Below are 13,754 nucleotides of genomic sequence, written 5' to 3' on the forward strand. Positions count from 1 at the left end.
AGTCTCCATTATTTTCTAATACCACTGTGTACAAATTACTTTAGCTGTGTCACTAGCTGCCTCTTTGAAAAAAGTCGCGAGTCTGAATTCCCTCCCTACTCCCTAAGATCAAAAAGAATTCTATATCCCTTGTGCTATGCTATGGGGTCCAGATGACCCCACCCTTACATTGACGTGTTCTACCTACCATGACAAAGGTGGATAAAGGTGGAAAGATTTCATGTAATCCGTGGACACCAGTGAAGATCACAAATCATTGAAGAAAAAAGGTTCAGCGCTCTGTCTAGTGGGTCTAGATGACCCCACAAGATAGCCCAAGAGTTATTGTGTGGGACTAACTACTGCCTTGGATTTTAAAAGGAATTCTGCCATCCTGCTCCCTACTTTTTGTTCCTTTTTTTTTTAAACAACATAAACTACATCAGCAATATTCTGAAGCTAACACCTTATACCTATGAACATTACATGAAGACTAGTTATGAAACCACTGTGCTCTGAAAATGGTTTATTAAAAAACTCTAATACATTTTTTCATATTAAAAAAAATTGTCCAAATGCAATGCATTGTGGTCTATATTTGCTAATCCCGTGAGCATCGATAGTTACTGGTTTTCGCAGAGACTTCTGGGATATTTCTAAGACATTCGAGGAATATAAAAATAAAAATGGATATAAACTATAGTGCACTACGTAGAGCACTATAGTAAACTAGTGCAGGAAAAGAAGTGAAGTGCAGGAAATGCAATGAAGACACAATGCATAAGTTTGTCAACAGATGTAGGCAAATGAACAAATTAAAAATTACTCTTAGAAACTGTACTAAATTTGAGCTGCAAAGACTTAATATTTAGCAGTTGTTAATGTAAATGTTGCATAAATATTACAACCTGATGAGTCAAAACTTCAAATGTTCCCAAACACTCATGAAGTTTTACTCGCATTTCACTTTTTCTGACTCAGGGAAACCAAAACACGGCAGGTTTTTAAAGCCTGTGACAACTTCTGTAACTAATGTGTTGAATTTATTTGATCTTTTTTTGTGACAACAGTCACAAGCAGCAGCAAACATCCACAAAAATCTGGAAATATTTCTGAAACACCTCACACAAATGTAGAAATTCGCTGCAAGTTTTCCTTAGAGATGCAGACTTCGTGCTTTTAGAAAACAGTCATCAGTCAATATAAAGTGATGAGAAGTGCAGGTAAAAAAGACCTGAGATGGTTCCAGTATTTCTGAGACAAGCCCTAAAAAAGACACAAGAACTGTCGCACCAGAACTACTGTTGTATTTTTATTTATCCTTGTATTAATCTTCTTTTTTTATACCATTTTTAATGTGTTTTGTCTCTAACCTTTCACACCTGTTCTATACCTTGCTTTATTGCACGAGAGCATAAGGCACCAAGGCAAATTCCTTGTAAATACACTGTACTTGGCCAATAAAGCTGATTCTGAAATGGCATCAACAACTTTTTAAAATAGTAAAACAGAGCAGCCTGACATGGCTCATCGGTTATTGGACCATTGCTACAGAGCAACCCTGTATTTTCTACGACACAAATAAGATCTTTGTCAAACGTCGTTTTCATCTGCTCCTGATTCACACCCATTAGAATAAAGAAATGCAAATTTGAGCTTCTTTTTCTTTATGTAGAAAAATGCCTCAAGAACACGATAAAAACACCATAAACACCCTTTTCATCAGAGGAGCTCCTTAAAACTCCTCGAAGTCTCGGGTCGCCTCTTTTTCAGGCAGAAATGCTCACTTACCTGGTTTCGGCTGGAAACTTTGCCCAGTTTCAGGTTCTCCACCATCTTCTCGATGTCATCTGCTGCGCTCTCGAAGAACTGTCGCAGGCCGGCCTTCACAATCTCAGGCCCTGACTTCATCACAGTCCTTTAAAAGAAACAAGAAAAAAAATCTTTAAAAGGAGCTGAAGCTCTGACGTTTTTCCTCTTCACTAGAGGAAGAAGACGGTCCACCTGGCGTCCAGCGAGCGCGACAGGATGTGCAGACAGTTGACCACAGCGCCTGCATCCGTCCCTGAAATAAAAAAAAGCACATGCATCGTTACCGACCATTTTTAAATAGGTTTATTATAAAAGTACTATTTTTTTATTAACCCCTGTGCTATCTTGTGCCTTGGAGGCACGTTAAGGGTCATCTAGACCCACTAGACAGAGCGCTGAACCTTTTTTCTTCAATGATTTGTGATCTTCACTGGTGTCCATGGATTACATGAAATCTTTCCACCTTTATCCACTTTTGTCATGGTAGGGAGAACACATCAATGGTCATCTTGACCCCACAAGATAGTACAAGGGTTAAAGTAATAAAAAAAGTGCTTTGATAAAAAAAATGCACAGCAGGTCAGAGCTGAACATCACGATGGAAAAGTCGGCAAAAACTCCAAAATTCCAGACACTGTCGTTCATTCGTACAGAAAAGTCAGCATGTCTGAAACTGTTTCCTTCCGAGTGTCGCAGTTTTGCTGTTTGATTGAAAGTCTTTAAGGTCCCAAAAGCTGCTAGAGACGCGGCGGTATCCCGAAAAACTGCGCTAAATAAGGGCGGAAAAAGAAGCATGGCGGTGAGAATGAGGACAAAGCATCTGCTGCCTAACATGAGCCAGGATGGGAACAGGCCAGTGCAGAGCGACGCAGATCGCCATCCTAGCATGAATGGGCGCTGAATAGCAAACCAACGCGGAAAACACTAAAGCCAAGCAGCAGCTTCTGACCAACCAGCGGGGTGAGTGGAAGGAATGGCAGCAGGGGGCATTCTGTTATTGCGTATTAGTATGTTTGGGAGAAAGGGGGGGGCAATTAAGATTAAAAGGAAAATTAAAAAGCGGGACACATAGAAACTACGATGGGGAGAAAGCAGAACGCCACCATGCAGGTTCCTTACCAAAAAGAGAAACCCTGTGCCTCACCAAGGCAGCCAACTTACAGAAGATACTGAGGTTGGAGGAGAGGGGGACGGAAACGGGAAGAAGGAAGGTTCACGGTGAGGAGAACGGGAACAGGGAAAACACAAAAAGCAAATAAAAAAGAATGTCAGGGGAGGAACAGAAATGGCACATCAGAGGAGAGATGTAGGGTGATGGCAGAAGGAGAGGACAAAGGCCGTCACAAGCAGCACCGACCTCAAGGGAAGGCGTCAGTCTGACAGACCGTCCACTTCCTACCTGGCAATCATCTCCTTCTCCTTATTGGAGGAATGACCTCCACTTCCCAGGACTTTGGCAGGGGTGGACAGGAAGTACAAGCAGTGGTTCTTGAAGTACTGGTTCACCAGCGGCAGGAGGATCTACACACAGAAAACGTTAGCGAACGATGTGGTTCCTCCCACAGCAGAGTAAAAACTGAATAAAACAAATAAAAACCAGCGTGTGGTGTTCTATCCATTGAATGTATATGAGAACTGGAGTGAGTGGGCATGACGTCACCCACAGAAAATGGCTAACTTCCAGGCCCAACCTAATGGAATCAATTTAGCTGCCAATTTTTCACGATATGGATGGAGCCAGACGTCGTCAGTAAGCCGTAAATGGTTCAAGTTGGTCCCAGTTGACATTTCTTTGGCAACCACTCTGCCCAATCAGGAGTGAGCTTGTTGAAAGGCCACACCCCTACAACTTGAAAGTGGGCTACAGGAAATCTGTCAATCAAACGTTTAGAGAGTTGGATGTCGGGTCCACCATGCACTTCCTGCTTTTATTGAGGCACCTGATTGGTCAGTATACTTAAGCCATAACGACGTGTCATTTCTTAATAATGCAAACCTACCCAGGCTAAATGAGGATCAAATCACAAACTTAGATTCTCCGCTCTCGCCGTCTGAACTTCATGAAGCTCTGTTACTTATGCCCAATGGTAAAGCACCAGGGCCTGACGGCTTTCCTGCTGAGTTTTATAAAGAATTCTGGGAACAACTGGCACCAACATTTTATAAAACTGTCACATCTATTAATGAGAGCCAATCAATGCCACCTAACATGAACTCAGCCAACATAATTCTTCTTCTAAAACCAGACAAAGATCCCACTAGTCCTTCAAGCTATCGCCCTATTTCTCTAATCAATGCAATTATCTGCAAAGCACTAGCACAGAGAATAGAAAAAAATCACTCCTCACATAATTCACTTCGACCAGACTGGATTCATCAAAGGCAGACACTCGGATGATAATGTCCGTAGACTAGTTAATATAATAGACTTTGCCACCATTAAAAACCAGGAAATGACGGTACTATCGCTGGATGCTGAAAAAGCCTTTGACAGAGTTAATTGGAAGTTCCTTATTGCTGCCCTCCAGAAGTTTGGTTTTGGAGAAGCATTCATCAATTGGATCAAAATATTATATCACAACCCCAATGCATCAGTTAGAACTAATAAACAGACTTCAAACAGGTTTTTTCTTGGAAGAGGAACCAGACAGGGCTGCCCACTCTCTCCTTCTCTTTTTGCTATATTCATTGAGCCTTTAGCTGCAGCAATAAGACAGAATGAGAGCATTATAGGAATAAAAACCAAACACAGCCATCATAAAATTAGTCTTTATGCGGATGACATATTACTGTTTTTAAGGAATTTACATTCTGTAAATGAAACAGCAATTATCATAAATGAATTCTCCTCCATATCAGACTATTCCATTAATTGGAATAAGTCTGTTTTATTACCACTCAACAGGAATATGGAACAAAGACTCACAATTCCAGTTAAAACAGGAAATATCAAATATCTGGGTATCTACTTTTCCCCCAAACTATCAGAACTGGTGCAGCTAAACCACACCCCATTACTGAAAAGCATACAGGACGATCTAACACGCTGGCCCAACCTGCCTTTGTCCCTTATGGGCAGGGTAGCCACGGTTAAAATGAAAATCTTACCCAAGGTTAATTATCTCTTCTCAATGATTCCCACACAACCGCCATTAAAATGGTTCAAAACATTAGACTCATCCATATCAAGCTTTCTATGGAACAACAAACCTGCAAGAATTAGTCTAAAAACTTTAAAATCTGCAAAAAACTGTGGAGGATTAGAATTACCTAACTTCCACAAATACTTTCTTGCAAATAGATTACAATACATCTTAAAATGGTTAAAAAATAATCCAGAAACCAACTCATGGTTAGACTTGGAACAGGCGTTATGTGGAAAGATCAACCTGTCACAGCTACCATTTATTAGCCAAACAGTTAAAAAACAGGATTGTTTCAAAAGCATTAATATAAATGCCACCTTAACAGCCTGGTGGGAATTTCTCAAAATATCAAAATCATCAATTCAACCGTGCAAAATGACACCCATCTGGAACAACCCGGACATCCTTATTAACAAAAAAATGATTCACTTCCCAGCTTGGCAAGCAGGGGGCATAAAACAACTAGAGCACGTAATTATTGATAGAAGATTCATAACCCCCCAGGAACTTCAAGACAAACATGGAATAAATAACTTCTTGGAATATCAGCAACTTAAATCAAGTATTACTAAAAAGTATAAAATTAAAGACGACGATTTAAAGCTACCAGATGTAGTTACCACTCTGATTAATTTTTCAATGAATAGAACTCTCTCCAAAATATACAAACTTTTATGTAATTTAGATAACAATATTGCCCTTCCAACAAAAAAATGGGATGCAGATTTGAGCATCAGCACAGATGAAAGCTTCTGGTCAGAACTTTGTCTAAACACCTTTAAACTGACAAAAAGTCCAAATCTGCAGCTAATCCATCTCAAAACTCTTCACAGAATTTACTACACTGGACAGAGGATGTTCAAGATGGGTCTCAGTAACTCAGACATTTGCGAGCACTGTGATAATAATCTACCCGACAGCTACATGCACGCACTGTGGTTCTGCACTCCTGTCCAGGCTCTCTGGCAGCAGGTATGTGCCGATTTATCAGTCTGGCTTAAGGTTTCAATCACTGCCTCACCGTCACTTTGTGTGCTTGGTGACATGAGTGCCATCGATATAGAAGAAGGATTAGCTTCTATCATTTTCATAACTCTTTGTATTGCCAAAAAAACTATTTTAATAAATTGGAAAAACAAGAAAAATATAAACATAAGTCAACACAGAAATCTGCTGTTTGATCATATCAGCTTGGAAAAAATGTCAGCCCAAAGCTCAAGTAACTTTGAAAGAATTCAGTCTCTCTGGTCTCCTTTGGTTGACTCCATGACTTAGGGGGTGGGGGGCTTGGTCATCGCTGCTCCTTGCCCTTCTGCCGTGGTTTGGGGTGGGGGTCGGGGCTTCCGGTGCCTGGCGGGGGCGGTGGGGGGCTCCGTTGGTCGGGGGGTCGGGTCCGGTGCCTGGGTGGGGCGGGCTGGGGCGCTGCGTGGTCCTCTGGGCTTGGGTGTGGGGGTGCGTGGTGGGGGGGTGGGGTGGTGGTCTGGCTTGGCTTGGGGGGGTGGTCCCTTTGCCTGTGCTGGGGGGGGTTGGCGGGGGGCCCTGCTCGGGTGGGGGGGGCCCAGCGGCGCCGGATGGGCTGCCCATCTGCACCTGGGGCTGGGATCGGCCCTTCCCTGGCTCTGGGGCGGGACGGGACAACCCTCTCGGGGCCCCCAGTCGCTCTGGGTGTCACCCGCTTCGGCTGCGGGGTCTGGGGTGGGGTGGGGTGGGGGGCTTGTCGGCCCTGTCCTGTGGGGGGGCGTTCTGGGGGGGAGGGGGGGCCCATTATTAGTACGGGTCGGGGGGGCTAGCGGGTCGGGGTCTCCGCTGAGGCAATCAGTGGTTGCCTCGGCCGGTTGGCCTCCTCGGTCCCGTCGAGGCCTGACCAGAGCTCTTCTACGGCCGGCGTCTGGGGGTGGGGGCCTGGGCTTGCTCCGGGGGGGGGCGACGCTTTCTGGCTCCTCTCTCTCTGTGTGGGGTGGGTGGTGCCGGGCCTGGGGTGTCGGCGCCTCCGGGGGTGGGCCCCTGGGCTGGGTGGCCCTGGCCCCTTTGCTGGGGGTGGGCTGGGGGACGGCTGTTTGACCACCGGGGGACAGTCTACCAGCTGTCCCCAACTTACCCCCTTCCTTATATAACCTCATATTAGGGTGAGGGGGTGGGGGGTCTAGCCTGCGATGCGCCTTGGGGGGGGGCTACTTGGGAGTGGCCCCCCTCCTATGGTTGCCGTATGGAGTGGGCCCCCCCTCTTTCGGTTTTATTTGCACCTTAGACATGTAGGGTCCTTGGTAGGGGGGGTGCTTGGACATCACTGCAAGCAAGCAGCAGATGTCCTCCTGGCACCCTACCCGCCAATTTTAACCGCACCTTAGACATTTAGGGCCCCTTGGTGTGGAGGGTGAGGGGACATCACTGTGAGTAATCAGGAGATGTCCCCTTAGTGCCCTACTCGCCAATTTTAACTGCACCCCCCTTAGTACACACACCCCTCCCCCTTCAATATATACATTCAAACATAAACACACACACATGCACACAAATACCCTCTCAAACACCCATACACGCACACACATTTTACAAGGAAGGTGGGACCTGGGTCCATCTGTCCCCTACCCCTTCCCTGGTGGGGGGTGCGGGCCCCTTGGCGATGGCGGCCGTGTCCCTTGGGTGCCGGCTCCCTGGGCCCGGCGGTGCTCTCTCCGCCATTGGGGGGGTTCATATTACACCTGAGCCGGGGGTGTTCGTGTCCCTGGGGGGTGGGTCCTGGTCCTTGCCCCTGGGCGCTGGGCCCCGCCAAACTTCCAACATGGCCGAGCCTGGTCGGGCCATATTTATAACATCCCTTGTGGGCCGCCCTTTTTTCCCCGGGGTTCCCCCCTCCTGGGCGGGGGCGGCGGGCCCCTGCCTTGCTCCTACCTGGACCAACCGTGGGCCGGGTGGGTGGCTGCCTGGAGTGCGGAGCGGGTCTCCCTTGGGGGGTCCTGGCTCGTACCTGGGGTCGGGGCGGGGGGATGCCCGGAACTCCTGGGTGGTGGTGGGGTGCTCGTCTGGGGCTGTGGGCGTCCCTCTCCGGTGGGGCCCTGCGTTGGGCTCTTCCGGCGCGGCGGGGGGCTGCTTTCCTGGCTTGGCTGGGGCGGCGCTCTCTTTCCCTCTGCGCCTCCCTGCTCTCTGGCTCTGGGGGCCTCGCGGCGGTCCGGCTGGCCCTGGCCTGGGTGGCGGTCTTGGTCGCCCGGGGGGCGGTTGTTCCCTGCCTGTTCCCGTGTGGCGTTGGGGGAATTCCGGCTGCCGCTGCTGCTGCGGGGGGGGTATGGGTGTGGGGGTGGCTGGGCGCTCCTCCTCCTTCTTTTCACATTCCACCATCCATTTTAGAAGAACATAAACACTCACCTGAGCACAGGTGTTAGCTCACCTTTGCACTAATAGTTTGCATGATTGAATGAATGAAAGATTTCACACTAGTTGGTTTAAAGGCATAGGTATGCGTTCGTGAACACTATCTGTTTTGTGTGCATGTTGACATGTGGACATTTTTGCGGCTAGCAGGTGTGTTAATAATATTTGAGTGTGTGTGAACAGGCCCCGCCCTTTTTGTACTACATTTGAACCGTACCGTAACGATAAACAACCAGTAAACCTGTCTGCTCTATGCTGCTTCATGGTCTTACCCCCTTCCCCTCCTATTATCACCCTCCTACCCCCCCTCTCTCTAACGTCCCTCTCTCTTCTTCCCCTCTTTCCTTTTCCGTCCGGTCCAACACCAAAGATTTTCAAACATGATTGAAATTAATAAATTTTGGCCTCAATTACAAAAGGGGTTTATTCAGACATACCTTTGGTTTGGTTTGTCTGAAGATGAATAACCCCTCTTGTTAAAATAAAATATGTCCAACACAAGAGGCCCTCAGCTCTCATCTGTTTGCCTAGCTGTTGGACAGGACAAGTTAAAAAAAAAAAAAAAAAAAAAAAAAAGAAACTGACCATTTGTGGTGCGACGTGTTGTCGCACCACAAATGGTCAGTTTTTTTTTGCAGCTACCAAGCCTGCGCTTTTCTAGGGAAACGGCATCTCTCATTGCGTCGCATGAACAAAGTCTACGGGTTGTTTCCTAGATCGCCTAGATTGAAGAAATATCCACTATTACCTCTGATCATTAAATGTGGATCATCTAACAATTTAGTTCAGTAACTAATATAAAAATTAAATTTAAACACGTGAAGATTTTAAAAAAGGTATCAGATCAAGAATGGTTATTCTGACCAATAGAATGACTGAGTTACAGCTGTTCATTTCTATATAGAAGTCTATGGGATTTTGGCTTCTTGGAGCCAGCCAGTACTTCCTGTTTGGATCGCCAGGGGGAGGAGTCACTCCAGTTCTCATAAACAGTCAATGGTTTCACCCCAGAGGGAAAATGAAAAAAGCTCAGCTGTTTCCTCCTAAGCCAAGCCCAGTCAATATCCAGCCTCACTACAGCCTAAAGAAGCTCACCTTGGCAAAGAATTTGATTTCCTGTTCGTGTGGTGACTTCTCCACCCGACCGCTGCTGACCACAGCCTCTGGAACCACAAAAGGTCGTCACTCGTTGATGAGGAGATCAAAGGAAAATCTACAGAATAGCAGGGAGTTACCATACCAAGATGTGCAATGAACTCCTGAGCGATGTCCATCCACTTGAGAAGTTTCTGGAGGAATCCGTAGGCAAATCGCTTCTCGATGGAGGAAATGTCCTGCTCCATGTCCTTCAGACCCCTGAGGGTGGAGGACCAGCTCAGTAGGGCGTACAGCCGCACACAGATGAAGGAGACTGAGAGGCCTTTACCTCGTCACGGCGTATCCATTGAGCTGCAGGAACTTCAGCAGGTCCTGGGCCTTCTCCCGGTCTCTGGCCTTCTCCTTAGCCGTCAAGGTGTCATAAGGCACGAGCAGGGGATGAGTGCCTCCCCCTTCCAGAAGCACAAGACTCTCAGAATCAGCAGGTCACCATCACCTAAAGCCACACGATGACGAGGTCTCACCTTTGGCCTGCAGCTCCAGCTTCTTCTTCCTGCCCCAGGTGTTGTGATAATTTTCTGCCAGCTGCTCTGCCATGGACTGAATGGAGAAGAAACATCCATCAATCTGTCTGATCCTCAGCAGCTCTGAAGAAACACAGCAGGAGCAAGCGTACCTGCAGCTCTCGGGACAAGGCCATCCCGGTGATGTCTATTGGCTGAGGGTTGTAGCCGTGACTGGGGTCATAGGTGGCCTAAGGACAGAAAACAAAGATTTAACAAGAAATGCTGGGAATCTAGACCAAAATCAAGAGGGATCTCCAGATCATGGAGTTAAGTTCTGACGTTGGGCTGATTCTTGATCACGGTTGAAACCTGTGGATTTTTTGAATTCCAGAAACACTCAACGATCAGAAATTTGATTTCTATATTAAACCAACAACACGGAGGAGGAAATAACTGTGTCCAGATGAGACAGCGCCCAGAGCTTCCGGAACCATAAGGTCCATCACCCATGTCTACAACCCTTCAAATTTACCAAACCGAACCAAATCAAATCAAATCAAATCAAATCAAATCCAATCTAACCTGTATTTGTGGATCACCTTTCCAACTGACGTAACTCAAAGTGCTTAACATAAAACAACATTTGTTAATTTTAAAAACCAAAAGCAGGACAAAGAAAAAAAAATACATTGTAATGCCCCCCCCCCCCCCCCCAAAAAAAAACCCCTTACACACGCACACACAACATAATCACGCATAAAACGATTTCATAATATGATGTGGAGTAGAAACCTGGCTTGATACTTAAGTGGGGCAATCTGTCCACACCAGGGATACCCCCCCCCCACACCCACCTACCCCCATCCCCGCTTTTGTTCAGAAGATCCCAATGCTAATTTACAGCAGAGAACTGCAGTGGCTCCACGCTCCCATTCATAACAGCTGCACAGGTCACTTCTTTCTATATTTCGATATTTGAGATCCAAAAATTTTCAGGAATTTGAGTGTGGTCTTTTGATTGACAGGTGTGTCCTTACTGAGCATGTTCATGGAGATGCTCATTTTTGTCAAAGTTGAGGTTTGGTCACAACAAACCAAGATGGTGGCAACCATGGGGTATCTGTCCTACTAAAAACCACACCTACCTTTTTACAGTAGCAATCAAAAAGCACAAACTTGTTTATCTGGTTGGGTTAAATATTTAGGATGAAGTTTTTTTTTGTTTGACCAATAGTTTACTACAAATACTTTATCTCCAGGGTTTATGAAGACAAACATAGCTTTTCTTTGATATTTGTAGACTTCTTCTGCTATCTTGTGTCCTAAAACTAACAGTGACTTTTTTAGGTTTCATTTAATTTGTTAATTTTTTGCATTTAAATAATGGAGTAATACAATTAAAAAAAACTATAAAACACAGCTGCATCAAACCTATTTCAGATTTCTAGAAATATATTGATTAGAATCTTCTTTAAAGAAAACAAAGATGTTTTCTGCAAAGTGTCATTGTGGTCATTTTTGCAGTTAAGCATACAGAAAACATGTAAGTCATTCATTCAATTAAAAGACTGTTTTCATTCATACACTCATTTTTTCTGGTATTATTTTTATTTAAACCTTATTTTATTATTTTGTAATTTTTCTTGTTTTGTACCCACATTTTTTATTTCAGCTGAGCTGGTTTTCATGCATTGAATCACTTTCTCCAAAATTTAGTTTAAAGTCGATTTAAATTCTGTCAAATTCTTTGGCCGAATCCGTATTCTTCCCCTACAGCTTCCCCTTACCCTTACAATTAATCCTCCAAACGGAAAGTTATAGATAAACAGTGTCTTCGAATTCCAACGTCACTCCCACTCGATGACATCATCAATAATTGCCGTTAGCAAGTAGCTGCCAATAGTCGAAAAATGTATGACAACATCGGTTTTATAGCTTTAAGGTCATGCTAAAACAAAATGACTTACATTTACATGTTAACCTCTGTGCACACATGTGAAGAAATGCATTTCTCTCACAACGCGGTGCGGTGTGGATTACCCTCTCGGCGGGGGCTCAGTGTCCCTGTATTCCCATTCAAAAAACTATCTCGGAGATCCCCATCTCTCCAACTGCCCCTACAACTGGAGGGATGGGGAGAAGCCGGAGGGGTAGGGGAAGAATTCGGCCTTCGCTCCATCTTGATGACAATTGTGATTAAAACTGTTCAGTCTACTGAGATTTTACTGTTATAGGGAGTCCATACTGATAAGGGATTTTTCATTATAAACAGGGAAACATAAATCCCCTCACAAATATTATTTTAGTCTCCTACAGTTCCTGGTAAAGTTGTGTTTTTCTGACCGTTTCCCGCCGTTTTCCTTCAGTACCTGAGCAGTTTGGGAGATCTTCTGTGAAGTGGCCTTCTTCTCCACTTCTCCTTCCCCTTCCCTTGCTTTCTCCAAGGTCCACTCCCACGCCAGCATGGCTTTGATGGATTCCTTGATGGGCCAGCGATAGATCTCCTTGTCCTAAAAAGCAGATTAAAGTCACCAAAAGGAGCCAAGGATGGCTCCTCCAGACGCAGCCAGGTCATCAGACATCCTCACTTTCTCAGAGAAGGTCTTGTACGGCCGCAGCATCGGGTGAGTCTTGCCGTTCTCGTCCAACACCTCTCCGTAGGTCCAGTTGTTCTGGATCTGAAAGCGTCGTTTAAACACTCAGACGGTGTCAAAGTAAGTTCAAAACCTTAAAAAAGGATCTTTGGAGTCTGACCTTTTCAAAAGCCCAGCGATCATGAGTGTGCTCTGCATACTTGTTGATGAAAGCGTCCAGCCTCTCTGGGATGATGGTGCTGTGAGAGAAAAACCATGAAGCCACTTTGAAGGAGGTTCTGAAGCACGGACAGCTGGCTCTGCGGCTCGCTGTGCACCAGAGGCTCCCTCTGCACTCACTTGGTGGTCTCCACTGGTTTGGGATCAAAGTTGCCTTCGGCATCGACTGAAGCTTTCTTCTCGGTGTTAGAGGAGTAGGTGGCGTCCACATAGTCGGGAGGAATGGCTCCGGCGATGGCGCAGAGGCAGGGCATAGCGATTTTAAAAAGTTCTGCATCAAATTTCTGAAGCAACAACAAAGAAGAAAGTTGCATTTTCCAACAGATTCTGTTATTTTTAAGTCCTTTTCATCTGTCAACAAGAGGGGTCCCAAAAAACAGAGAAGAAATGAAAGTAGAAAACCTTACAAAAGTAAAGGGACATTACTCTCTCACCTTGTGTGCCAGCGACTCAAAGATTCCCCAGAACAGTTTCCGGGAAAGATGCAGCTCCTCCTCTGACGTCACGCCGAAGTTCGCCCATCCGTTTGGCAAACAATAATACTTCCAGCAGCGCTCATAGTGATTAGTTAGCAGCTGAAAGGCATGATGGGAAACATGTTTAATATAAAGACCTCCTTAATACCCAAAAGACTCTGTCATGCAAGACTAACCAGTGTCCTGGACTTTAATGCTATTTCGTCACAAATATGCCATCAACTATTTGCTGACATAAAAACAAAATAGATATAAATATTTTACAAAGATGTGTTTTCATAGTGAAAACAGGAATTATTTATAAATCATAAATTAAAAAACTTTTTTTTAAATGCTATGTACTGTGGGTCTATTTTCACCAGTCAAGCACCCTGGTTTATCGCAGAGAATTCTGGGAAATTTCCAGGGCACTGGATTTTGGAAATTGTGGAATTGGACACCCTGAACAAATGGCAAACTGCCGCTATCGCTCACTCGGTAATGAGTAGTGAGGGAATTAGGACAGAGCAAAAGTTACAGAGGTAAACCATAACCAACACACCTGCCACATGGAAG

The 13,754-nt window shown here is 45.4% G+C and overlaps 1 protein-coding gene across 19 annotated transcripts in view; it reads right to left on the minus strand.

The window, feature by feature from the left end:
* The window catches only part of ryr1b (ryanodine receptor 1b (skeletal)), a 123,219-nt gene that overhangs the window by 49,431 nt on the left and 60,034 nt on the right, over positions 1-13,754 (minus strand). For all 19 annotated transcript variants that reach the window (XM_078929668.1, XM_078929682.1, XM_078929681.1 and 16 more), the window contains 14 exons: positions 13,158-13,298; positions 12,844-13,007; positions 12,665-12,743; positions 12,499-12,588; positions 12,280-12,420; positions 10,081-10,158; positions 9,929-10,004; positions 9,733-9,856; positions 9,547-9,662; positions 9,402-9,469; positions 3,191-3,312; positions 2,911-2,960; positions 1,984-2,044; positions 1,771-1,897 (listed from right to left, as the gene is read on the minus strand). In XM_078929668.1, coding sequence (XP_078785794.1) covers positions 1,771-1,897; positions 1,984-2,044; positions 2,911-2,960; positions 3,191-3,312; positions 9,402-9,469; positions 9,547-9,662; positions 9,733-9,856; positions 9,929-10,004; positions 10,081-10,158; positions 12,280-12,420; positions 12,499-12,588; positions 12,665-12,743; positions 12,844-13,007; positions 13,158-13,298 — 1,437 coding nt within the window. The remainder of the gene's footprint in view (positions 1-1,770; positions 1,898-1,983; positions 2,045-2,910; positions 2,961-3,190; positions 3,313-9,401; positions 9,470-9,546; positions 9,663-9,732; positions 9,857-9,928; positions 10,005-10,080; positions 10,159-12,279; positions 12,421-12,498; positions 12,589-12,664; positions 12,744-12,843; positions 13,008-13,157; positions 13,299-13,754) is intronic.

This window comes from Oryzias latipes, chromosome 13 (genome assembly GCF_053564925.1).
Source record: "Oryzias latipes strain Hd-rR chromosome 13, Olatipes_Hd-rR_3.1".
Taxonomy (NCBI): Eukaryota; Metazoa; Chordata; class Actinopteri; order Beloniformes; family Adrianichthyidae; genus Oryzias; species Oryzias latipes.